This window comes from Bos javanicus, chromosome 28, assembly GCF_032452875.1.
Source record: "Bos javanicus breed banteng chromosome 28, ARS-OSU_banteng_1.0, whole genome shotgun sequence".
Taxonomy (NCBI): domain Eukaryota; kingdom Metazoa; phylum Chordata; class Mammalia; order Artiodactyla; family Bovidae; genus Bos; species Bos javanicus.
The window spans coordinates 30,350,967-30,378,854 of NC_083895.1; the positions used below are offsets into that span (position 1 = coordinate 30,350,967).

The window sequence follows — 27,888 nt, forward strand, 5'->3', positions numbered from 1 at the left end:
AGGATAGGAGGAGAAGGAGGTGACAGAGGACAAGATGGTTGGATGGCATCATCAACTCAATGGACATGAGTTTGAGCAAGCTCCGGGAATTAGTGAAGGACAGGAAGCCTGGCATGCTGCAGTCCATGGGGTCACAAAGAGTCAGACAGGACTGAGCAACTGAACAACAACCGCTATCTTAGGGAGAATTAGTAAAATAAATAACAGTAAGCCAATTTAAATTCAGAGAGGAAAGGCTCTGTGAAAACATGAGATACTGCTCCTCAAACACAGCTTACACTTTGTTTCTCTAGTGAGTTTTGATACCAAAGACCATAATAAACCAGACTTGGAAGCCTGCTTTAAGAGAATATTGTCCTCATTCCATACTGATCCCTACTGCTTTTTTGTGTGCTATTATCAACTCCTTGACCATCTGACAAAGACATTTTCTAAAGATCATTTTCCAGAATTAGACTTTATCGCATTTTCATTTAGTATGCTATGCTATGGCTTCAATATCGTGAAATCAATTTCTTAAAGTCACAAAACAAGATTTTGACGTGAGGGGATATCCCTCTTTTAGAGTTCCCTTCTGGATAAGATACTGGAGGCCTCATTGCAGGGAAGTCTTGAAAAAAAAAAAAAAAAACAATAGGAGGATGAGGGATTGTGAGGGTTGTTTTTTTTTTTTTTTCCCCTAAAGAAAAATATCAATAAAATAACTCTTAACAATGTAAAACAGTGCCTCTATCTGGGGTCAAGGCCAGAGCAATGGACACCTTATCCCACTCATCCTCTTCCTCTGATAAAGCCCCAACCAGTACTAAAAAGTCTTTTTCATAAGAGCCTAGAGGCCTTTTTTTTAAGTGCTTGAGAAAGAAGTAGACAAAGGAAAACTGAAATCAAGAGGATTTTCCAGTCTGTCTCTGGTGGCTGGTCCAGAAGGATGCCTCAGCTCCTGCTTCTCGCCTGCCTCCTCATCATAGTAACACGGGTGGCACCCAGGGGTGAGTCTTGCGTCAAGTACTTGGCACAATATTGGTTTTTGTTGGAGGAATTTGCTGTTATGTACAGGTTGTTAAGAGCAAGATTCCAGTATCTTAAATACTGGTTCTAGAATAGTATAAGAAAAGTCATTGATAACCTATGGAGATATGTTTTCAGAGAATTTCATTTCATGTTCCATTTAGCCTCTCACCTGGCATCCAAAATTTCCATGGATCTGCCAAATCCAAACAACTTTCCACAAGCTAAATATTTCTTGGAGTATGTGTAAAAGGGTTCTAACCTCTTCATTTTCTAGGCACTTTTATAGTCCTAACTTTAAGAGCAAAAAAAAAAAAAAGATTTTCAGAGTGGAGGATAGAGTTTTTCCTTTAACAAATACAGGGGACTAACTGTGCCCATAAAGGCACAGATCTGGATAAATCAGACTTCTTAGGTTTGACTTCTTAAAATACGACTTTTGCACTGACTGAGTGAATCTTAAACTCTCTCCCCACCCAGCTTTGGTACAAAACAGGCCAACAAAGCCAAGTTTTCATTACAGTTAGAAACAATTTTCTCTCTCCTTTTCCCATTAGAATTTAAGTTCTAACTAGAAGACAGAGTGAGAAGAGGCTGAGATGAAGAGAACCATACACCTTGGCATTTTGGGGAAGCTCAGTGTTTAGCTGCCCCTATTTCTTTGGGGTACCTAAGGCCTTGCTCTAGTAGTTTTAAGAATAAACAATTAAAACTAGACTTGAGACAGTAAGGAGACATGGAAAATTTAATGTCATGTGGTCCAGGGGATGGGACCCTGGGACCCTGGGACCGAGAAAGGTATAGGCAAAAACTAAAGAAATCGAAACTGTGGACTTGAGTTAAGCTATCAACAGTGGTTCATTAATTGTGGCAAAGATAACCATACTAGTGTACGATTATCTCATGAGGGGAAGCTGGGTGCCAGAAGATGTGAACTCTTTATACAGTCTTCTCAGCTATTCTCTACATCTAAAACTGGTCTAAAAAATAGTCCTAAAGATAGGTCTGAGCCAAGATTAATCACCCTGTATCTGCTGCCAGTAAGTAACCAAGAGTTGCTTGAGCCAAAGTCGTCCTTCCCTCAACTTCCTCTCTGCTTTCTCCCCACTCTCTTCCCTGGCTTAACTGCGCATTACCTCCTGTACCCTTCCATCAGACGCGTTCTCCCTTCTTAGATCTTTTTTATTTTAATTACCCTGCCCCCAGCACTTCTAAGACGTTTGACTCCAAGCCATAAAATGGGAAAACTTTAGAGGCTGGGGACTTTTTGAGGTGGGGGTGAGGTTGTCTGAGAGGAGAGAAGTGAGAAAAAAGGAAAAGAAGGGCCAGAGAAGAGGGGAGGTGGGAGGAAAGGAAGTGAAGGGGGAGAGGGAAAGAAGAGAAGGTGGGTTTCCGGCCTAAGAGAGAGAGAGAGAGGGCGAAGAATCGGGCGACCAGCCGAGGGGCGGGGCCGGGGGTGCGGACCAGGACCGTCGAGGACTCCTGGTCCCCCGGGATGACAGGGCGGCGATGCTGACATTTGCTGTCCGCTTTGGGCCGCCGAGAGGTGCTGGCCCCTCGTCGCACGGACATCCGCGCCGCTTCCCGGCTCAGGGGATACGGGAGGGGCAGCTGGCCAGGGGGCTGATGGGCGAGAATCCTGGTAAAGGCTGACCGGCTCTCTGCCAGCCAGGCCCCCTGGCTTGAACTTCGAGAGCAATCCACCCGGCTGTTTTCATTTGAGGAGTGTATATATGGGTGTGTGTACATATATCAGCAGTTCAGGACGCAGCATGTACAATACCGAATTCTGGCCTCCACACTGAGTCTGAAAGCAGGAATTAACACCAGTGGCCAGATTATTAAAGGATTGAAGTACTCCCTTAAAAGGGGGGTGAGTGGAATGGGTTTATTTAATGTTAGAAAATATTGCATGAGTAACTTTTAATATATGTTTATTTTACAGAAGATAGTAAATTTCTATTTGTGCCATATATCCCTACAAGAGAAGAAATAAACTTTTAACAAATAGCGCAAGAAATGATAGTTATATTTAAGGAAAAACTTTATAAATCATGAAATAGTTACTGAGGGAGGTTTAGGAATTTCTGTAAAAGCCATTACAAGTTAAGTGCCTAACCATTTCTTGTAAAATTAGAGCCAAGGAGATGAACCAAATATTTCTATGAATATATAATCACCTGTGAAATTGCCCTGGAAACCTTTCTTCATAAGAGAAAACCACAGCTGGAAGAGCAGATGAGGGAACGTCTCCCTTTTCAGAGGGTAGAGAGTCCGTACGTGGACATTTCTTCCCCTCGAGAGACATCAAACCATGGTCTAGGACACAGCTGGAGTACCTCAGGGACATTTTAAGGAGGGTTGTGCCTTCCATGTGTAACTCTGCATAAGTTTTTTTTTAGAATATGCAATGTTCTACTTATTTCTTGTCTTTGTTATATTCTCAGCGGGGCACTAGGCTACGCCCTCCTCTACATGTGACTGAAGTTTTGAGAGTAAACTTGAATTGGAAATGTAGCCTGGGAAAATTCAACATATTTTCTTGACAACTTATCAACAAGGCCCATCACATTTAATTATTGTGCAGTATTTACTAAAGCTGAATTTCTTGTCCACAAAGTTTACTAGCCTTGATATGAATTCCCTGCCTACAATGTCAATTAAATCAGCTTCACATGCATTAAGAAGGATAGTATCCTCTGGCTAGGTCTCCTTTCTAGAATATCTTGATTTTATTGTAAGATTCTTTACAAGCAAAATTTGCCTATGTTAATTCAGCATTTTCCTGAAATTGAGAGAGGCAGTGAGAATACTGGAGATATTGCTGTCTTCAGTCATTAAAATGGTTTTGATAAGATACTTGTCTATGTTATTTATGCCTTAAAAATGCATGCTTGAAATGTTGCTGTATTCTAGACAGTGATGCCATGGCTAATTGTGAAGACACGAAGTTCATGATATTTTCAATAAGCTGGTGGAACATGTACCCACATTCACATAGAGACTGCCCTTGCCGCTATACGGTGTATTTCAAAGCATGTGCCAGAGGCCTTTTACTTCTCAGTAGAATAAGTTTACGTATTTATTACCAAGCCAAACTACCTACTAGTACAAAATTCCACCCATAATCGTGCTTATAAATGACCATCTAGTTGGACCATCCAGCCTTTTTCAGAATATCTGAAGATGAAGAGCTTACCACACTGTGATACAGCTTCTCCAATACTGGGCTTCCCAGGTGGCACTCATGGTAAAGAACCCACCTGCCAATGCAGAAAACATATGAGAAACGCCTGTTCAATCCCTGGGTTGGGAAGATCCCCTGGAGAAGGGCATGGAAATCTACTCCGTGTATTCTTGCCTGGAGAATCCCATGGACAGAGACGCCTTGCCGTCTACAGTCCACGGGGTCACAAGAGTCGGACACGACTTAGCAATCAAACCACCATTACTGGATAGGTGAACTGAAATGCACTTCCCCATAACAATTTGTTTTGTCATTGTAACAGAATACCTAATTCCTCTTTCACAAGCCTTTTCCAGATTTTTTGAAAAGTAATACATAATATGCAGGGTTTTTTTTTTTTTCTCTCCAAATGATAGTTCTCAGCTTCTTCCCCAGTAAATAGTTGTTAGGCTCCCTTCTAAATCTGGTCACCATCCTCTGGACATCAGGTTTGTCCATTACTTTCATAAAGTATAGCCTCCAAGTATGAACACAGTACTCAAAATCCAGTCTGACTAGTGCAGTGTTCAGTAAGATTATAACTTCCTTTGGTCTGAACAACAATCCTATCAGAGGAATACTGTGGATAAAAGGTTTAGTCCAATGCAAACACAGAGCCTTAAGTAGATTTGAAATAATTTTTCAAATGTAAAAGGCATTTATGAAATATGTTTCCATCAACTTGAAGAATCTTAAACAACTGCTTTTAGGGACTTTAGATTACTTCTTTCTTGAAATCTAAGATCAAGAAAGTAAACTCAGGCTATTGCTGCTGCTGCTGCTACTGCTGCTAAGTCGCTTCAGTCGTGTCCGACTCTGTGCGACCCATAGACGGCAGCCCACCAGGCTTCCCGTCCCTAGGATTCTCCAGGCAAGAACACTGGAGTGGGTTGCCATTTCCTCCTCCAGTGCATGAAAGTGAAAAGTGAAAGTGAAGTCGCTCAGTCGTGTCAGACTCTAGCGATCCCATGGACTGCAGCCTATCAGGCTCCCCCGTCCATGGGATTTTCTAGGCAAAAGTACTGGAGTGGGGTGCCATTGCCTTCTCCGCAGGCTACTGCCACTGTGACCCAAATCATCAAGGTGCCTCTGAGGTGTCCTTTTCATTCCCAGCCCTAGACCCTTGTTCTGCTTACATCAGTCTGAACGAGCCATGGAGGAATACTGAGCACCAATTCGATGAGTCTCGAGGTTCCCCTCTATGTGACAACAGTGTGGACGGGGAGTGGTACCGCTTCACAGGCATGGCAGGGGATGCTATGCCCACCTTCTGCATACCGGAAAACCACTGCGGAACCCATGCACCTGTCTGGCTCAATGGCAGCCACCCTCTGGAAGGTGATGGCATTGTGCAACGCCAGGCCTGCGCGAGCTTCAACGGAAACTGCTGCCTATGGAACACCACCGTGGAGGTCAAGTCCTGCCCTGGAGGCTACTATGTGTATCGTCTGACCAAGCCCAGCGTCTGCTTTCATGTCTACTGTGGTCGTGAGTACTTCCCTGGGCTCTTTCCCCTCCCCTCAAAGGCCACAGAAATGGCATCAAAGAGAAGAGTGCCATAGGAAATTCTGTTGTGGTAGTATCTCAGCACCTGAAGAACATTGATTTAGGAGCACAGATATCTCTAGCTCATGATTTCTGGGGTCTGCTCTTAAGATTTCTGAAAAATTCCTAAGAATAGAAAGGGAAGGGAGCTGTGACTTTGATCAGTTTTGTCTTTTATGTAATTTAGTGTGGATTTCCAACCTTTCTGAGCATGGAAGACCCCTTCTTTAGATATATTTCAGACATCCATATGGTAGCATTGTGCTTAGTATCCATTGATATTTTTTAGAAATGGTGTATAATGGGAAGAAGCTACTTGAGATCAGTAATACTTTCAAATGAATTTTCATGTTATTAATCCCATCAAAATCTGTATACATTTTAAAAATAGACTGCATAGAAGAGTAGAACATAATACTATTTAATCTACAGCTCATGTTTGGTGAGGTTTTGCAGAAAACACCAGGGTCACCCAGGGGCCTGTGGCTCTGAAGTTAGGACTCACGGATCTCAATGACAGAACATGCCCATGGCCCTGGACAGTACCTCTTGCCAGTGGGTTATATAAAGCCAGAACAGTGGGAATTCTCTTGATGTTGATTAGGAATTCATACCCCATGATTGAACTCATGAGGTTTTCTCATGGATGAGAGTGTCCTCTGACCCTCACCCCTCATGAAAGGTCATCTTTATCCTTCCATAGATTTTTATGACATCTGTGATGACGACTGCCATGGCAGCTGCCTGGGTACCAGTGAGTGCACATGTGCTCCAGGAACCGTGCTCGGCCCCGACAGACAGACATGCTTTGGTAAGAAACTCATCTTGCAGTAGAAACAGCTATTAGGGGCAAAAGGACAAATCAAATCAAAAACTCTTCTTGCCTCGCAGCACCACCATCTTTCCACTTTGCGTCTCTGAGCGCTCAGAATGGGGTTTGCCTTTTTAGTTCATAACTAAAGCCTCAAGTCAAATTTATATCATGTACTGGGACAGCCTAGGATTATGCTGTCCAGTCTAGTAGCCACTAGCCATATGTGGCTATGAAGCTCTTGAAATGTGGCTTCTGTGACTGGAAAACTGAACTGTAATTTTACATAATTTTAATTTAAAAGCTAATACTTGATTGTCATTGGAAAACTAAAAATATGTGGAACAACTTGAGTGAACTGTAAATTTCCTGACTCTGAAGTACAAATCACATATTTCTGATGAAAATTTATCATCCAAATTGAGACATGCTGTAAGTGTGAAATATACACTGGGTTTTGAAGACTACTTAAAAGAACATATCTCAAGGATTTTAATACTGATTATATATTAAAATGGAACATTTTAGAAATGCTAGAGTAAATGAAATATGTTATTAAAATTAATTTTACCAATGCCTTTTAACAAAATTTTTAATGTGACTAATAAGAAATTTTATGTGTGGCTTGCTTTGTATTTCTATTGGATAGCTTTGGTCTAGAATTACCTACAGGTATACTCCTATAGCTTCAGTGATATAATTTCGGTTTGTCTGAGTGGCAAGAAAGGGGAGTCAGGTTATTCGTTGGAAATACAGAGTTGTCTAATTGTATATATGTTTTGTTGTCCACAATTGGGAGAAAATAGAGTTGAAAAACCCAGGATTGAGGTCATCTCTTTTCTGTTTAATGTTATGAAGCTTTTTGTATTCAGATTCAAAGAGATTTAAAATAAGTCTAGAGAGAAAGGGAAGCACTGCCCCACACCTGCCTCCTCCAGAAGAGCAGTAACAAGATCAGAGTGGGATAGGGATCAGGATGAAAGGGCTATCAAAGGGTTCTTATTTTAGAAAAGCTTTTGTTTCTCAGCTTCCCCCCACCCCCACCAACTGTTCTATGGAGCATGGTTAGGCCCTCCCATAACAGTTGTTACGGCTCTTGCATGGTCGATTTTGACTATGTGATTTAATGCAAACGGATTTGGGGTGTGGGAGATGATGGTTCCTACAATCCCCCCAACCTCTCACACTGCACACGCGCGCACACACACACACACACACATCTGTTGGAAAATATTTGGCTTCCTTTTAAGGCAGGGGTTTTTCATTCATTTCTCTGCCTTTATTTTAATATAAATTTTGAATAGGTAATGTATTTAAATAGCTCCCAAATTAAACAGCATGACAGGTATACAGTGAAATGTCTAGCTCTGTGTCCTCCATTTGTTCCATTTCCCCTCCTCCAACTCCACCCCAAGTAAACTCCTACATTATTTACTTATGTATGTTTCCAGGATTTCTTCAGGCAGATATAAAAATAAAAATATACACATTTAATTATTGCTGTTGTTTAAATCAAAGGTCACCAGTTATTCACACCATACGTATATCTTGCTTAGCAACTTACCTTGGATGTTTCTGCCTATCAGGACACAGGGGAAGCTGCCAGTTTCTACCTGGGGCCTGTCTACTGGTTTCAGGGAGATCATGAATTCCCTGAAATTAGAGGCAAAGATTTGTGTTAATGTGTATGTGTCAATGTTACTTTAGTTTTTAAAAAAATATATAACAATTTTAATTATTTATTATAAATTATGTATTTGGGGGAGGCAGAGAGAAGAGTAAAGAAAAATAATTTAACAGACCCTCATGTACCCAGATTTATAGCTAAATTTTTCTTCCTTTTTTTTAAATAAAATTTTACAGACACAGATAAAGCCATCTCATGCCATCTCTTTTACTTCTCTCACCCTCCAGGGGAATTAGTATTTTGAAGTTAGTGTATGTGCTTCTGGTCCCTGTTTTCATGCTTTTGTTATTTATGTAATAAATAACAATATAACATATATAACCAACTATATAGCACTGTTTGTGTGTTCTTAAAATTAACATAGTTTTAAGAACCTTAACTCTTCTGTGAGATTTTCTCCACACTTTTTTCATTTTATACCTATAAAAGTGGAATTGCTGGGGCCTTGAGTATCTAAGTTAGGCTGTAACGGACAATTAACTCCCAAATAACAAAGGCTTAAATAAACAGAAGTGTATTTCTCTCTCCGATAAAAAGAATCAGTCTCAAGGTAAGCAGTCCAGGCTTTGGACAGAGACTGGACCCAAGCACCAGTGTGGCCGTACCCAGGAAGGCTGCCGGCACCCTGTTCATCCACTGTCCAGGCAGTAGGGCCTAATCTTATCAACTGTATTTTTCATTTCTACAGGTTCTGTGTGTATGGTTTCAATTCTGCTTTGTCTTCCTACACATTCTTTTATTTGGTTACTGGCCTCGTATCTGTTAAGTCATTTTTTAAATCCTTGTATTATGTATTTTCTTGGGTTATTCTGTTCTCTATAGTTCAGCAATTACCAGTTGTTACCTTATCAGCTTTCTCATAGCAGATCATCTCCGCCTGTGTAGTGTTTTATGGTAAACCATCTTCTATTGTAATTGTTTTTTCTGTGGAACTCCACTCTTATCACCTGGTTTGAAGAAGTTGGGTTTGGTGTTTTTTTTGTTTGTTTTTTTTTTTTTTACTACACAGCAGTGTTTCAGATGCTTTTGTCACAGAAGTTTCACCAATCCAGGTCAAAGTTTACATCAGTTTCTCAGCTTCAAGATCCCCACGAGATGTGGGAATTGTGACTTCATACTTCAACCATGGCAGAGCCAGACTTGGCTTTTACGAAGGCTTTTTTCTCTCTCAGAACCTCAGGCAGAGAGCTCCTTACTGGTTACCGAGCCTCAGAGCAGAGCCCTTCTTATGCCCCTTTCACTACGGGGATGCCTTTTCCAAGGTCCCGGCTTGAGCGGGGTTTCAGTTCCAGCTCATCTTCTCTCAGGGACCCACAGCCGTGCCTTCTGTCATTTAGTGGGTATTTAAATCCCAGTCCCTAGTTTATAGCTTATATCCAACCCATGACAAATTTAGCTCTTCAAGCTCCCCATTTTTTGTTTGTAGAAGGAAGTGGATTGACATTTGTTGCCAACTGTACATTTTTTTATAACAAGAATCATTATCCTTTATCAGATTCTTAAAAAGGATAACAATCATTACTTAAGTACAATATGGAAATATTCCAATGTTTATTTTTTTAAAGGTGGTTTTTTAGTATTTTGAAGTTTTTACTGAATTTGTTACAACATTGTGTTAGTTGCCCAGTAGTGTGGAGAAGGAAATGGCAACCCACTCCAGTGTTCTTGCCTGGAGAATCCCAGGGATGGGGGAGCCTGGTGGGCTTCCGTCTATGGGGTCGCACAGAGTCGGACATGACTGAAGCGACTTAGCAGCAGCAGCAGCAGTGTCTGACTCTTTGCAACCCCATGACCTGTAGTTTGCCAGGTTCCTCCATCCATGGAGTTCTCCAGGGAAGAATATTGGAGTGGGTTGCCATTCCCTTCTCCAGGGGCTCTTCCCAACCCAGGGATTGACACCAGGTCTCCTGCATTGCAGGCAGATTCTTTACCATCTAAGTCACCAGGGAAGCCCTGTTACAATATTGCTTCTGTTTTATATTTTGTTTTTATGGCCACGAGGCACGTGAGATCTTAGTTCCCTGACCAGAGATTGAATCCTCACTGCCTGCAAAGTCTTAACCACTGGACCACCAGGGAAGGCCCTTCCAATAGTTAAAACAGATTTTAAAGGCAGTTGTTTATAACGTTGGGTTGGTCAAAAAGTTAGTTCAGTTAGTAAATAGAGTTCGGTTAGTAAATAGAGTCAATAGAGTTCTTCATGAAAATGAAAAACGTGTCTTTTTTTTACTTAAAACTGAACAAAATTTTTGGCCAACCCAACAGAAGACTGCCTCACTAATAGTATGCATAATACATATATTTTAGAAAACATGAATTTTGCATAGCTAAACAGTTCATAACATTTTGATTCCACTTGTTTGATTTAGTATGAATGGACTGCTAGATTTTTATTTTTTAAAAAAACAGATATGCAACAATCAACAAAGTTTTACTGTATAACCCAGGGAACCATAGTTTATATCTTGTAATAACCTCTAATGGAAAATAATCTCAAAACTAATATATGCGTGTATGTATGACTAAATCACCTTGTTGTGCACCTGAAACGCTGTAAGTCAACTATACTTGAATAAAATATATATATATAAAGGAAGACTGCTTCACAGGTCTCACCAGACCTATCCTTTCGCAATGTAAATTTATTTAATGCATTTAAAACACAGTTTGATTTGTAAGTTTCAGGAATTGGAGAAAATGAAACTCGCCAATACAAGCAAATAAGTGAAACCAGATAACAAAGGGAATTTCATTTCCCCAACAGTTTTGCCCTGAGGAGGGAACTGGCAAACAACCAGCTGCCTTCCACTCCAGCAGAGGGCAGAGGGACAAATGACTTGGTTGAGGAGACCAGGTTAATATTATAGAAGTGATTATATTGGAGATGGTTTGTGGAAAGTCTGTGAACAGGATCTGAAAAGATGTAGTGATTCTGCTAAAGGGCTTGGGAAAAGACTGCATGGCTCAGCACTGTGTAAATGGTGTGGTTTCTCTTCTACAGATGAAAATGAATGTGAGCAAAACAATGGTGGCTGCAGTGAGATATGTGTAAACCTCAAAAATTCCTATCGCTGTGAGTGTGGGATTGGCCGTGTGCTAAGAAGTGATGGCAAGACATGTGAAGGTGAGATGGGCAAGAAGGGATTCACATCAAGAGCCCCCACTAAGCCACTGGCTGATTTTTTGGACATTTATGAAACTCTCCGGGGTTAGAAGAGAGTAACAATTTGACTGTGTAAAGAAACCACTCATCAGCACTGAGTATCACTGTAGGATGCTTGTGTTGCAGACAGAATGCAGTGCTGATTTTATCTCCAAGCTTTGGCAGAAGGGAGCTGTTGCATGTTGCAAGAGGCAAAGAGCTGCATTTTTAGTTTGGGATATAAAAATTGGGTATTCCATGTTTCTCAAACTTTAATACACCCACGAATCACCTGGCATCTTGTTAAAATGCAGGTTCTGATTCACTAGGTCTGGAGTCAGGTGAAGATCCTGCATTTTTAAATAACTTTTAGGTGCTGGCTATGCTGCAGACCCAGGGAGCACATCTGAAGTAGCAAGATAATGAAGGCAGGTGGCAGAACAAATGGTTTATAGCAGTTTCTCAGACTTCCTTGCTGAGAATCACCTGCATGCTTTTAAAGCCAGCCCTTCCCAGGTCTCTCTCCTGGAGACTCCAGTTCAGTGAGGTGGGAGGGGCCTTACAGTTTGTGTTTTTACCAAGTTTCCTACCTGAGTCTTACCATCTTGGAAGTTTGGGAAACTGGATTTTATGAAGTCATTTATTTTACTCATATGCTTTGCATTTATTAGAGATTAACACATGTCTGGAGATAAGTAAACTTACCTGATTTGATAGTAGAAATGCTGTATGGTGGCAGTTTTAGTCACTAAGTCATGTACGACTCTTGGACTGTAGAGTTGGACATGGACTGTAGCCCGCCAGGTCCCTCTGTCCATGGGATTTCCCAGGCAGGAGCACTGGAGCGGGTTGCTATTTCCTCCTCCAGGGGATTTTCCCAACCCAGGGATGGAACCTGGGTCTCCTGCATTGCAGTGGTTTCCTGCATTTCAGGCAGATTCTTTACCAACAGAGTCACCAGGGAAGTCCAGAGATTCTGTATACATTTTGTATAATTAAGTAATAAAAAATAATTTGAAATGTATGTTGAATAACTGAAATGGAAATTGTCTACTATTATGACATGAAGCTTTGACAGTATCCCTTCTCTCAGGCACATTTGCCCTTGCAAATTATCTGAGCTGAAATTTCATAATTTCTATTTTAATAAATCTGAATCTCATGACATTGAGAGTTGAGAGACCAAAAAAAGAAAAAAACTCTGCAGATTATATGAAGAGATAAATGCTGCTGCTTATCATTATTTACAGAGGACAAATGATATGTCCCAGAGGGTAACTGAATGTGTGGCATAATACATTATAACACTGCTTGTGAGTTCACTTTATTCTATCTATATTCAAAATAATAAACTTCTACCCTAAAAGGAAAAATTATGGCTAGTGGTCACAATTTATTTCATGCCACAAAGTTTGCATTATTAACTCAGGGTCCATTAACCAGGATATCAAACTGCTGTCTCTTATAAAAAGGCTAAATGTACTTTAAGCTTTATTGGATAAGGGTAATATCCTGAATCCTCCTTAAATCTTATGTTATACAACCATCTTTGCATATTTGTATATTAATGAAATGTTCCATGAGGAACATTTGTAATTATCTATGAGTATTTTATTGGAAATATTACAGTTAATCCTAATATAATTTTAAAACCTAATAATCATAACTGAAAAGTATTTTAGCAGAAGATAAAGTTTGACTATGAATTACACTTTAGGATTAAGATTCATATTTGAAGCCCTTTTTGGAGTTTTTGGGTTTTTTGTTTTTATGGAAATCCTTACATTTTATTAATAGTCCAAACATATTTGTTTCTTTAGCTAGTCTGTTAGATTAGCATATTTTCTTTTTTAAAATAAAAGGCTCTTTTTAATTTTTAAGTAATTTTTATTGTTTGTTGTATTATGAAAGAGTTATGTTCATAGAAGAAAATACAGAGAAGTAAAAGAAAGATATGGACCCAGAATCCCATTTGCTAGATATATCCATTCTAAACATTTTGGTGTATCCTTGTAAGAGACTTAAAATTCTTCAATCCAAGTAAGAATTTCAGCTTATTTTGTGCGTTGCAGTCTTAGATCTGGAAATATTCTTAATGAACATTTAATCTAACACTTTCATTTTACATTTATTGAAACTGACACCCAGGAAAATTAAATGACTTAAGGAACATCACTTTTAAGAAAAAAATTTCCTATTAATGTTGATTTTAACATTTTATAGCATATTTTATGCTTTCTTCTATATCATTATATATCATTTGCAGCTATTTAAAAAACCTGTAAGAATACTTTTATCTTTTTTAACTACAGATTTATAAATAGGTCATAACCTAATTTCTCTTAAATTTTGTGAAGATTAATTCACTGCAAATTTATTCTCTCTCCCTATTTCACAAAAATTGATTCATTCCAACTTAATTAACTGATGTTCCAAAGAACTAATATTTTTATCATTATTGAACTGAGACTTACAGCTATAACTGGAAATTGGCTAATATCTTTCCCTGAACATCTTAAATGAACTGAAAGCCTTCTCCCCCACTTTTTTTTTTGACCATGCCATGAAGGATCTTAATTCTGACCAGGGATCAAACCTGGACTGTTGAGATTGAGAGCTCAGAGTCCTAACCACTAGATCACCAGAGGATTCCTGAAGGCATTCCCTTTTAAATAGCTTTCCCTTTGAAATCGTGTCCGACTCTTTGCGACCCCATGGGTAGTAGCCTGCACCAGGCTCCTCCGTCCATGGGATTTTCTAGGCAAGAGTACTGGAGTAGGTTGCCATTTCCTTCTCCAGGGAATCTTCCCGACCCAGGGATTGAACCCAGATCTCTCGCATTGATAGACGCTTTACTGTCTGAGCCACCAGGGACTTTTAAATATTACCTTACCCCTAAAACAGGGAGCAGCAAACTTTTTCTGCATAGACCGAACAGTGGATATTTAATATGGAATTTGTTGAAACTACTCAACTCTACCCTCGTAGTGAGAAGGCACCCCATAGATAAGAGGGAAATAAATGAGCATGACTGAGTGTGCTAATAAAACTTTATATACAACAGCATATAGCAGCCAGAGTTTGATGATGCATGATCTAGAAGATAGCATCCAGAACCCACAAAGGTCATTATTTTTCCTCTGCTAACTATGACATTATGTGGTAGTTTCTTCATTTTTCAACTGAATATTTTTCCTTTTTTGCCCATTTGATTGAGTATGCTTTTTGAAAATGCAAAACTTTTAAAAAGAAACTTTAAAAAGCTGCTTCATAAGAGAAGAATGAGAGAGCTCAGTAGAGTGGAATCTCTCAGTGTGCTGTCCAGGTCTCATTTTTATAATGTGCTGTCAACCCAAGAAAAATATCTCCAGTGCTGTTATTCCTAGAGATTCGAGGAGAGGGGTTGGTGACCCAACCATTGGCAATAACTCTGAGTAACTCTGATCCATTTAGCTGCTCTGCTTGAATTTATATTTTGTCAGTTCCTTTTACATCAGTAACAAACATTTCAAAATTGGGTGGACTAAATGTTACAGCAATTAAGAAATGACTTTCCATCTTCCTCTCCAAATTATACTTTATTCGTGAGAAAAACAGACAAATCCGGGTTGAAGGGCATTCTACAAAATGACGAGCTTAAATGGTGAGAGCTGTGTTTGTGTTGTAAGATGGCTCTTTGTAGCTCTAACATTTAATCAAAACTTCTTTGTGGACATTCCAGCATGTCTCAGTGACTGAGCTGGGCCCCAGTGATACTATGGTAAGTCAAGTATAATGCCTGATGCAAACCATGAGTCCAAGAACCAGAATTCTTGGGGAAGAGGGCTACAAGATTCTCCCTTTTTCTTTTGGTTTTATTGCAGACATTGAAGGATGCCACAATAACAATGGTGGCTGCAGCCATTCTTGCCTTACATCTGAGAGAGGCTATCGGTGTGAATGTCCCCGGGGCTTGGTGCTGTCTGAGGATAACCACACTTGCCAAGGTACTACATGCTTAGCCTCTGCTCTGACTTCTGCCCCAAATTTCCCTGTCTTCCTCACCTAAGTGTGTCAAGATTCTCATCTTTTACAATACCAGCTCTTTCAGCAGTGTGTGTTCACTCTGGAATCATTCAAAAACTGCAGTTAAAAAAAGGTAACGTAAAATTTACCATCTAAACCAGTGTTAAGTGCATAGTTCAGTAGTGTTAAGTATATTCACATTTTTGTGCAGCAAATCTTCAGAACTTTTTCATCTTGCACATCTAAAACTCTGTACCCGTTAAAAACAGCTACCCCTCCCTCCTTCCTCCCTGCAGCCCCTGGCAACCACCATCCTACTTTCAGTTTCCAGGAAGCCAGCTATTTTAGGTGCGTGATATATGTGGATTCCTACAAGTTGTCATTTTGTGATTGACTTAATTTCACTTAGTAAATTGTCCACAAGTTTCACGCATGTAGCGTATGACAGGATTTCTTCCCTTTGTAAAGCTATTCCACTGCGTGTGTACACATTTTATTTATCCACTCATCCATCGATGGACATTTGGATTGCTTCCTCCTCCTGGCTATTGTCAATAATGCTGCTATGAATATGTGTATGCAAATATCTCTTTGAGATCCTGTTTTCAGTGCTTTGGGATCTATACTCAGAAATGGATTGCTGGAACATGTGGTTTCCTTTGCTTTTTACTTTTGATTTTATTTACCCTGATTTCTGTTATTAGTTGAATAACTAATATTCAATACTTAATTTAGATGGAGTTCCTCTTTTCTAACAGATCATTGTTTTTCTGGGAATCTAGTTATTTATGTCCAGAATATTAATTTATTCATCCAGCAAATATTTAATAAGCACCTATCTGTGATTTCTTAATACTAAGTCATTGCTATTATGTGCCCTCATACACTGATATTGCCCTCATGTTTTGTCTGACAGTACTCAGAAGTACTTATTTTAGGACATTTGTACAGTCTTGAGACAAGAATGCTTAAGAAAAGCAATCTTTTTATATTAAATTAAAGTGGGATTTATAGTCACAGTTTATGGTTTACTGAGCCATGCAAGGATGATTTGGAATTCTTCCCCAAGTGCACTAATGCCGTTTTTATTACCACTGTTTTATGGGGCAATAATTAATGGTGAAGTCAAAGCAGTAACATTATGTAATTTAAGCCCATATCAAAGCAGTACTTTTCCTATATTGCCGATAAATTGTGTTTCTGCTAAAAGTTCATTTTTAAGTGTTTTGATACATGGAGTTATGCTAGACACGCTTTGAAATGTTTGTTAACTTGAAACTTCAGAACAATATTTCTTCATTTGAGAAATAATACAGTATTTGATGAGCATTATTTGACCACAAAAAAGCTCAAAGTGCAAGAGGGAGAAGTTGTTTCTCCTAGTAGTCTCTTTCCCCTTCTCCCAGTTCCGCTTTCCTGGTTCTAACAGCATCCCCTGTCCCCACAGTTCCTGTATTCTGCAAGTCGAACACCATCGAAGTGAGCATCCCCAGGGACCTGGTTGGCGGTCTGGAGCTCTTCCTGACCAACACCTCCTGCCGAGGCGTGTCCAATGGCACCCATGTGAACATCCTCTTCTCCCTCAAGACGTGTGGCACAGTGGTTGATGTAGGTTATTCCTGGAGGACTCTTGGGGCATGACCAAATCTAGTTATTTGGGAATTGGTTGATGAAGGTGTGCGTTGTGGCTTGTGTCATAGATGACATATTTCCGCATAAAAGACTGGCGCTCAAAAATTCATATGCTGTTCATTTAACAAATGTGTTATTGAGCATCTGTGCTGTGCTGTGATCCTGACACTGGGAAGACAGCAAGTTAAAAAGAATTCTGCTCTTTCAGTTCTCAAATAGTATTGAATACCATCTCTCCAATATGCACAGACATTTTCCTGAGTGCGTCAGCACCAGTACGAGGGGGCCTACTGTGTCTCCTCTGACCAATTATTTTACTTGAAGAAAAAATGATTAATTCATGAGGTAACAAATGAGTCCAAGGATTGAACCAGGTAGAGGTAAAAGATTTGTTCTTCCTTCCAAGAATCTGTGCACAGCCCTGTGCTGGGGAGGCTGCGGGATATGTGAAATACATGCAAAATAAGATCCCTGACTTTTAGGAACATACATGGTTCCTAAAAGACAACACACATAAAATATGAGTCAGGGATACAGTTGCCGGTGGTATAGGAGGCCAGAAAGGGACAAACCCTGGAGTAGTCAGGACAAGTGAGACTTGATTTGGGGTGGAAGCATATGCCTGGTTTATACAGGCAGAGAGGTGGAGAAAGGGCATTTCAGATGAGAAATAAGTGATCAAGTCTCAGCGATGGGAATTCTTGAGGCTTATGCTGAGTGAATGGGCTACATAACCTGGCTGGCAAGGAATGAATAATGGAAAGGAAACTGGAAAAGTGGGTGGAGAGAGACTGTGCTTTCAAAGATCTGCTTTGTGTGCTAGGGTGAGACGTTTGGCTTTTCCCCATAGGAATGGGATGAAGCAGGCACTGTTATGATGAAATCAGAAGTGGACAAAATGAATAGAAAAAAGAGGACCTAGACCCAGGAGATTGGTGTAGAGGCCCTTGCAATCAAATAAACAAGTATTTATTTATGGAAACAAACAGAGAAAAATCAGAGAGCTAATTAGACTTGGGATGAGACGTTGGGGAGATATTTGAGAAGGACCCACTTTAGGCAAATTGTGTTTTGTCATATCTGTGGGTAATCAAATAGAAGTGCCCTGCAATGAGCCAGGGGTTCTTGGTACACAGGAGAGCAGACAAGGCTAGAGATGAAGAACTGAAAATCATCTGAGTAAATGCGACAGCTGAAGCCCACATGCAGATGAGCTCAGCCCAAGGTCATGCTGCTGCACAATCACCAAGTCTAGGATTCCAGAAAAAATATAATATACAGAGGCTGTTCTTTTCTAAACTATCAGAGCTTTGAATTTGCTGATTCTGCATAGCTCAGGTTTTTATGACTAATAACTCCAAAGGAATGTGTGGGTTGACCATGAAGTGGTATATAAAACTCTTAACAGTCAAAACATGTTAGTAAAAAGAGGAGAAGCGATTTTTTTTTTTTTTAATTTCAGGTTTTAGCAACTGAATCTCTCATGTGTTTTGACGTAAAGAGAAATTTGGAGAATGTTATGGTGGGCAGCAGGTAGGGTGCTCTGTAGAAATAAACAGAGACTCTTTCCTCTCCTGGCTCTGGCCTGGCTCAGGTGGTGAACGACAAGATCGTGGCTAGCAACCTGGTGACAGGTCTACCCAAGCAGACCCCAGGGAGCAGCGGCGACATCATCATTCGAACCAGCAAACTGCTGATTCCCGTGACCTGTGAGTTTCCACGCCTGTACACCATTTCCGAAGGCTACGTTCCCAACCTTCGCAACACCCCACTGGAAATCATGAGCCGCAGTCACGGAATCTTCCCATTCACTCTGGAGATCTTCAAGGACCATGAGTTCGAAGAGCCTTACCGGGAAGCCCTGCCTACTCTCAAGCTGCGAGATTCCCTCTACTTTGGTATTGAGCCCCTGGTGCACGTGAATGGCTTAGAAAGCCTGGTGGAGAGCTGCTTTGCCACCCCCACATCCAAGATCGACGAGATCATGAAGTACTACATCATCCAGGATGGGTAAGTAGGCTTCTTGAATGATGGATTAGCCTTAGTTCTCATTTGGGTCTTCCCTGGTGGCTCAGATGGTAAAGAATCTGCCTGCAGCATAGGAGCTGCTAAGCTGCTAAGTCACTTCAGTCGTGTCCGACTCTGTGCGACCCCACAGACGGCAGCCCACCAGGCTCCCCTGTCCCTGGGATTCTCCAGGCAAGAACACTGGAGTGGGTTGCCATTGCCTTCTCCAGCAGCATAGGAGGCTTGGGTTCAATTCCTGGGTCAGGAAGATCCCCTGGAGAAGGAAATGGCAACCCACTCCAGTGTTCTTGCCTGGAGAATTCCATGGACAGAGGAATCTGGTAGCCTACAGTCCATGGGATTGAAAAGAGTTGGACAGACTGAGGGACTAACACTTTCACATTTGATCTCTGGACACAATAGCAACTTCAATCATTTCATAAAACCAAGCAGCACTCTTGCTTGCTCTTAATTAGTTCAGAAACCACTTGTGCACATTTTCGTGGTAAAAACCGGTGAGGAAGAGCAGAGTCCAGAATGACTCCAAGGGGTCTAACTTGTTATGACTGACTAGATGTCCTTAACCAAGATGAAAGGACATAGGTTGAAAAGCAGATTTGCTATAAAAATACTGAATATGATAATTCCAAATAATAATATTCTAATATAAATGCCTGGGCTTCCCTGGTGGCTCAATGGTAAAGAGTCTGCCTGCCAATGCAGGGAACATAGATTGGATCCCTGGTCTGGGAAGATCCCCTGGAGAAGGAAATGGCAACCCAATCCAGTATTCTTGCCTGGGAAATCCCATGGACAGAGGAGTCTGGCAGGCTACAGTCCACGGGATCTCAAAGAGTCAGATACAACTTAGCAACTGAACAACAAACAGAAACAAATTGTAAATACCCACAGGATACTTAAGAGAATTTCAGTGGCAGTTGGAAATGCATGTCAGTTAGACCCAGAAACAGTAGAGACAAATAACAGAGGATTACCCCTGTTTATAGTTGAAACTATAGGATTGATTGGGGCTTCCCAGGTGCCACTAATGGTAAAGAACCTGCCTTGCCAATGCATGAAGCATAAGAGAAGGGCTCAATCCCTGGGTAAGGAAGATCCCCTAGAAAAGGGCATGGCAACCCACTCCAGTATTCTTGCCTGGAGAATCCCATGGAACCTGGCAGGCTACAGTCCATTGGGTCACACAGTTGGACACAACTGAAGCAACTTAATATACATACATGATTGATTAGCCTGGTCAGAGAGATTGTAGAGCATGGGTGGCATGGTTGTTGTTGTTCAGTCTTTAAGCCGTGTCTGATTCTTTGCGACCCCATGAACTGCAGCACTCCAGGCTTCCCTGTTTGCTCAAACTCATGTCCATTGAGTCAATGATGCCATCCAACCATCTCATCCTCTGTCGCCCCCTTCTCTTGCCCTCAACCTTTCCCAACATCACGGTCTTTTCCAATGAGTAGGCTCTTCGCATAAGGGTGGCAGATTGGGAATGAGAAATGCAAGAAGATAAGGAAGTGGAAGCAGCAAATGCAGACCCCTCTTTTAAGAAGTTTGGTCATGAAGGAGAGAGATGAAATAATTGGTTGGTTTTAGGAGAGGAGAGATCAAGTGAACTTTGTTTGCTTGTTTTATACAAAGGAGAGTTCCGTATTTGTTGAGGTTGTTGGATTGAGAACTTTGCATGTGTCGTTGTATCATTAAAAGCCTAACAGTTACCACATCTACTGCTTACATTGCCAGGAAAATTACACTCACATCCCAAATTCATAACTGTATCTCATCAGTTCCTTCCTCATCCTCAATGTCAGATGGGACATATCTCTAGCAGGTCAGGACCTGCCGCTTAAGAAAAGGGAAATGGCCTAGTGAAGAGCACCACAGATGTGCCCTGGTTCATGCCCTTTGCTAATTACCCTGATAGACTCTGAAATTTCTCCTTTGTTTTTAACCCCCTGGATCTCTCACCACAGGTGACCTTTCCCTGCTGCTATCCATTTCCTGCACAGTGATTTTAAACTTTTGATACACATTAGGATCAACTGCAAAGCCTTTCTAAAAGTAGCAATATCCCAACCCCTTCTCTACTCTTACTGCCTTATTTCCAGCCCTCATTATCTTTCACCTGGACAGATGAAAGCTTCCAAACACAGCCTCCTACATCCCAGCTCTCAAGTCTCATCTCCACAGAGCCCTGGGTATCCAGTCAAAAGAAAAACAAATTATATATATAGTCAGATTCCTGTTGAAAATATACTGATGGCTCTTGACTTCTTTGGTTGGTAAATTTAGCTGTTTACTAGCAGGAGTACCTCTAGCTTCAGATTCCTGTAGCCTCCTTAGCTTGTTTTCACAATCTGGAAAAGGCATCTGAGCTGCTTTGGACGGCTAGAGGCAGGTCTCATAGGAGATGGCAGGCCTTTGGGTTTCTTGCCATCTTAAAGTGATCTCCACAAAGTTTTAAAATGAAACATAGAAGCATCAATTTTTATTTCTTTTCTTTTTCAGTCACATAATTAGTGCTAAGTAGATTTGGGGATGGATTTACTTTGTGGGGGGTGATTACTTTTAAATTTTTTACAGGTTTATTGCAGTGCTGTTTGTATACAATAAATATGCTATTCAAAGTATACAGCCTGGGTTAGGACTCTACGCTTCCACTTCAGGGAGCCAGGTTCGATCCCTAGTCAGGGAACTAAGCTGCCCCGTGTGGCCAAAAGATTAAGTGTACAATTTGGTAAGTTCTGATGTCTACACACTGGTGAAGCTATCGCTACAATCAAGGCAGTGAATATTTCTCTTACCACAAGTTTTCTCCTGCCCCTTGCATTTACTTTTGCAAACATATAGTCTTAACTGGGAAAGTTGCTAGGAAAACATGTAACCCAGCCCCTCAGTTAGGATTCTATGCTTATATTTTATACAGTTCTAAGAAGATGTGCTATTTAATTTTCCAGCCTTTAGCACACACAGATACAATGCTATGGAAGATATTAAAATTGTTCAAAAGCATAAGCAGAACTTGAAAACACAGCTATGTGGACCTGTTTCCACTATACACGGGCAAATAGTTTCATCTCTAGTGCAATACTGGATAGTACAGTATTAGCTAAGAGCAGTAATGGTGCATTTGAGATACTCCCTCAAGAAAAAATCCAGCTCTCAGCTTGGCTCGCTGTGCCTCACCCTCTGACCTCTACCTTCTCCGGTTTCTGCTCCTGCCAAAGAGAACTATGGGCATTTCACAGTTTCTGTTGCTCCTTACACTCTCCTGATTCTGCAGCTGCCATTTCCACTGCCTGAAATCTTCTTTCCTTTTTCTTCCTGTCTGATTCTTACTGGTCCTTTGAGACACATTGGGACTTTTTTTTCCCTCCATGAAGCTGTCCCTGATTGTTCTAACCAGAACTAGAAATCTTCCTTTCATCGTCCTCAATGCCTTGCCTACATACAGTAAAGCTCATTAACTATTTATCTAATGAACTATTGAATGAATGTTTTCATAATACTAATTTGGGGCTAGTTCAGAGTCCTAAAATAAACATAATGCTGTTTACTTATATTTGTAAATTGGTTGATTATTCATTGTCCTCAGCTTGAATTAAATCAGGCTGGTTTCCCCTGATATTTAACACATCTGATTTGCTTCCCTGTAGTTTTAGTTGGCATATCGTCTGAGAATGCAAAGAAATTTAATGCAAGCCTAAGCAAAGTAGAATTAGAAAGTTTATCTCCAGAAAAAGAAACATTGAATTCCAAAATCCGCTATTGGACAACTTTTGGGTAATCAGTTATTTGAACTTACCCTGTACCGTTTGCTGTTACTTTCTTTTAGCACATGAACTTGGAGTTGATGAACTAGAATTGTCTAATCCCAGCAAACACCAAATCAAGAGCCAGAGTTTGTCTTGGGTTCTATTCTGTAATGTGTTACCCTACAACAACTCTTTCTGTCACACTTTCTCTTTAAAAATAGTATTTTTTTTACTATTCAGCCACAGAAAAGAATGAAATAATGCCATTTGCAGCAACCTGGATGGACCTAGAGATTATCGCACTAAGTGAAGTAAGTCAGGCAGAGAAAAACAAATACCATATGATATCACTTATATGTAGAATCTAAAATATGACACAAAGGAACTTATTTACAAAACAGAAGCAGACACACAGAAAACAAACTAATGGTTCCTGAAGGGGAAGTTGGGATTTGGGGAAGGGATAAAGCAGGAGTTTGGGATGAACAGATACACACTACTGTATATAAAACAAACAGCAAGGGCCTGCTGTATAGCAAAGGGCCTCCAATGCAGCAGACTCAGGACACGTGGGTTTGATCCCTGGGTTGGGAAGATCCCTTGGAGGAGGAAATGGCAACCCACTCTAGTATTCTTGCCTGGAAAATTCCAGGGACAGAGGAGCCTGGTGGGCTACAGTCCATGGGGTTGCAAAGAGTCAGACACGAGTAAGCATACACACACACTATAGCACAGGGAATTATAGTCAATATCTGGTACTAACCTGTAGTGGAAAAGAATATGAAAAAGAACATATATGTGTATACCGAAATCACTTTGCTGTACATCAGAAATTAACATCGTAAATCACCTATACTTCAATTTTTTAAAAATAGTATTTTAGGTAAAGATAAATGGAAAATGCTGAGGCAGTTACTGGACTTTTAAGTTCCCTGACATCACAGACCATGTTGTTCATCTCTAACTCCTCTGCAGCACCCAGCAGAGTATGTCACACAGATTAGATATGCAATAGGTAGTTGAGAACATAATCAGAAATGGCATAGATTCATTTACCCTCAGGAAAATGACAATGTGTACATAAATATAATAAATAACAGAAACCACATTATATTTCTAGATCCTCTTCAGTTTAAGGGAATAAGGTACCAGTGGTAATACAAGTCAAGGTGTCATATTTTTAAATAATTTTATTGGATTTTTTGACTGCCCTGAAACAGCAATTAGCAATAAACTAGAAAGTGTTCTGTAAATATGTGGAGTAAGTATCCGGTTTTATAGGTGTTTATATCTGATCCCACTTTTTTACTGCCTGATAGACAGAAACTATGAAGCATCCACATCCACGAAAAGGAAATAGGTAAAAGTTCCTTTTGAATTCAGAATGGATCTGCTATACGTCAACCTGAATCCGCCATGGATGTACACGTGTTCCCAATCCTGAAGCCCCCTCCCACCTCCCTCCACAATATATGTATGAGCCCTGGCCTTTAGGAAAAATGGTTCATCTATTCTAATCCTTGGGCTCAAAGTGGAGAATCAAGAACCCCTCTTTTTCCCCCAGCTAACCCTGAGGTGAGCCTAGGAGTTTCACTTCAAGTGGTAGACCTGAGATTAAAATCTCAAAGCCTATCAAATTAAAATTTGGCATTAAATCTGTGAAAAGAGGTATTAAAACATGTTGGAAGTAAATTATTTTCCCCCAATAGGTCTAGTTATTATCTAAGAAACTGACATCTTTATGCAGCTCCTTGTTGTACAAATTGGGGTTTGCTCACCTTTGGATCCCCTTCAGGGGTGAGTATCTGTTAGATGTCTGATAAATATAGTGAAATTTCATTAAAGAAAAGCCTTCTCAAATCAGTAATAAAGTACATGAATGCAGAATTCCTGCTGCTGCGTCACTTCAGTCGTGTCTGACTCTGTGCGACCCCATAGACGGCAGCCCACCAGGCTTCCCGTCCCTGGGATTCTCCAGGCAAGAACACTGGAGTGGGTTGCCATTTCCTTCTCCAATGCATGAAAGTGAAAAGGGAAACTGAAGTCGCTTAGTCGTGTCCGACTCTTAGTGACCCCATGGACTGCAGCCTACCAGGCTCCTCCGTCCATGGGATTTTCTAGGCAAAATTACTGGAGTGGGGTGCCATTAAAGCCTTAAAAAGATACCCCAATATCAAAATATATCTTTATAATAAATGTTGTTGCTGTTACTAATACTTCTATATATTGACTTAACAGGAGGTCCTGGTGCACAGTTTGTGGGTACAGTGAATGAGAGATGGGACAGAGAGCGTTAATGAGTAGAGCTGTGTCTGAGATGCCTTCACAGGGAAGGGATTTCATTTTTCCTTCATTCTCAAAAATCTTGAGTGCAGCCCAACCTCCTCCACCCCGTTTGCCTCTCCTTGGACCAAACACGTTGGACTGGATTGTTTTTCCACCTCTGTTTAAGAAATCAAGTCTTACGTGCTGTCCTGCCCTGCTTCCAGCTGTGTTTCAGATGACTCAGTGAAGCAGTACACATCCCGGGATCACCTCGCAAAGCACTTTCAGGTCCCCGTCTTCAAGTTTGTGGGCAAAGACCACAAGGTGAGCCGAACACCTTTACCTTACAGAGCTGCCTGCCCTCTCCTTCCATGAACCTGAGCCTTCCTACTGTCCCAATTGGTTCACATTCTAAAGCCTACCATTGGGATCTGCGTGACCTTATGAAAAATACTATAAAACTGGCCATCTAGAATCTTACCACCTCCGTGAATGTCAGAATCATCTGCCCCCTCCCAATAAATTAACTAGGCTTGTTCAAAGAAAATATGATGTGATTATAATACAAAATCCTTGTGAGCAGGTGTGATTGAAAAAGCCTGTGTAGTGGTCACATGGCAAACTATATGGAGAGAATATTTGCAAAAAAGACAAATAGTGAAATGTTCAGTGAAAACAGTATTTCACTGTTTTACATGCCAATTCAAATAATTATAAGACTATTTTATACATATGAAATTTTTAAAAATTATAAATCCCAACTTTCAAGGCTATAGGGAGATGTGTATAGTAGCAATATAAGTTGATATACCTTCTAGAAAGTTGTGTAATAATCTGACAATTAATTAATAGTCTGACAATGTGTAATAACCATAAAATTATCAGTCTAAAAATTTCAGTTCTGACAGCTTCTCAGAAACAAAAATAAAAACATGGTTTGTTGAATGTGCTTATAGAGTACTGTCATGAGAGAGGCATTAAACCAGTGCATCAATTAATGCAATATTAAGCAGTTAATGTACAATGAAATATAGAAAAAGGAGATATGAAAAAACTCTTGTCATAAAAAATTTAAATGCAAATTGAATATGAAACAGTTTTTTAATGTATATAAGTAAATAGAGGTTATAAGAGGCCATATATTGATATACAGTGTTAAGGTGGAAGGTTTTTTATTTTAGTAGAATTGTTGAAACAACTTAAACAAAGGAAAGTTTGAGGTCAACAGTTTTTTCCATATCGCGTCTAAGTGTATTCATGTGCTGTCCAGCTTCATCATTGTTCGGAAATAACTGCTAACCATGATGGCTAACCCTGACCTTCCTCTTCAACTCGGCAGCATGCATTGGGAAGTTACTTATAGGAAGAAGCTTGGAGAAAGAACTTGTTACTTTACACAGATGTGGATGGGACCCCATGTTATGCCCAGACCTTGATGTGATGAATCAAGATGTTAATGTTATTAGACATTGTCCTCCCAAGGTTCTCTTGTGTCCAGGCACGGAGGCAGAAGTTGTGGATGTCAGGTTTTAAATCACCCATGTGATTGAGTATGTTTGCCACATTGCTAAATGTGTGAATCTGGACAAGATCCTTAACCTTCTTAGTTTCCTGATCTGTAAAATTGGGATGACATCTGTCTCAAAGGGCGGTTGTTTAGATGAAATGAGATAAAACATATGAAGTATTTGGTAGTGTCTGGCTTCTAGTAGGCACCCCCCCCCCCAAACTGGCAGCTGTCTTCACTGTTTTTGTTCTTTATCATTGTGATCTTTCCAGGAAGTGTTCCTGCACTGCCGGGTCCTGGTCTGCGGGATGCTAGACGAGCGTTCTCGCTGTGCTCAGGGCTGCCACCGGCGGGTGCGTCGTGAGGCTTCTACTGAAGGAGAGGACGCCAGTGGTCCACGGAGCCAGATGCTGACAGGCGGGCCAATCAGCATCGACTGGGAGGACTAGGACAACCCACCACCCGCGTCCTCCTGCAGGCTGCCTGTCTCTATGGAATTCTCCCCTTGTCTTCTGAGAACATCAGTTGACACTCTAGAACACCATGCTGCTTTAAACCTTACACTTTGGGTTTAGACAAACCCCCCAGAACCGACTCACTCTGACTCCAGCCACTGGGTCAGGAAAAGTCACCTCACTGCTGACCAGCCTATTCCAGATGGAGCTTCATCCTCCTAAAGTGGAAAGCTGTGCCATGCACCCCAAAAACAGCTCACCCCCATGCTCCCCCATTTCTTTCCTGCAATAAAACACCTAGAGTAGGACACGGTAGCACCACCACTAAAATCAGAAGTTGGGTATATTATTCCAAATTAGGAATTTAAAAAATGAAATAGTGGCTTGAAATTATGGCTTAAATACACACTGACTCCTTAAATATGTAAATAATAATTATACCCTAAAATTTCCATTCAAATACAGAATAGTTATAGGGGATTTGGAAGTCTATCACTGTAAGTATGTACTAAAAATAAACTATTTGGATTTTCTCCTGCATAATATTTTCCTCTGGGGTTTTTATGTTGTCTTAAGTAAACTATTTTCAATTAATAAATGTTTATAATTCATTAACATGCATTTAAGTGGTTCAGTGACTGAACAGTAGACAAAATTAAAATATGGTAACACATGCCCTGTTATTTGGCATTCTGTGCCCTCAGACTGACAACAGAAAAAGCTATAAAGCTACACCATACTCTCTTTTGTAGGTGCTTAATAAGTTTTATTGAAGTAAATATCCTAAACCACAGAGATAAATGTTATCCGCAGTTAAATCCACTTGCT

The 27,888-nt window shown here is 40.5% G+C and overlaps 1 protein-coding gene across 1 annotated transcript; it reads left to right on the forward strand.

The window, feature by feature from the left end:
* Positions 1-773: 773 nt before the first annotated feature.
* On the forward strand, positions 774-27,675 carry OIT3 (oncoprotein induced transcript 3). Its single transcript, XM_061405283.1, has 9 exons — positions 774-989; positions 5,348-5,722; positions 6,483-6,590; positions 11,279-11,401; positions 15,283-15,405; positions 16,872-17,032; positions 18,651-19,066; positions 25,323-25,422; positions 26,878-27,675. Exons 1-9 carry the CDS (start codon positions 929-931, stop codon positions 27,052-27,054), a joined length of 1,644 nt encoding a protein of 547 aa, XP_061261267.1. The 5' UTR covers positions 774-928; the 3' UTR covers positions 27,055-27,675.
* The last annotated feature ends 213 nt before the right edge of the window (positions 27,676-27,888 follow it).

Bases quoted from the DNA above. Each gene is read 5' to 3' on its own strand.
- OIT3 (XM_061405283.1), top strand. From the start codon at position 929: ATGCCTCAGCTCCTGCTTCTCGCCTGCCTCCTCATCATAGTAACACGG. The intron at 5,723-6,482 runs GTGAGTACTTCC...ATCCTTCCATAG, and splicing joins CTTTCATGTCTACTGTGGTC to ATTTTTATGACATCTGTGAT. The intron at 19,067-25,322 runs GTAAGTAGGCTT...CCCTGCTTCCAG, and splicing joins TACTACATCATCCAGGATGG to CTGTGTTTCAGATGACTCAG.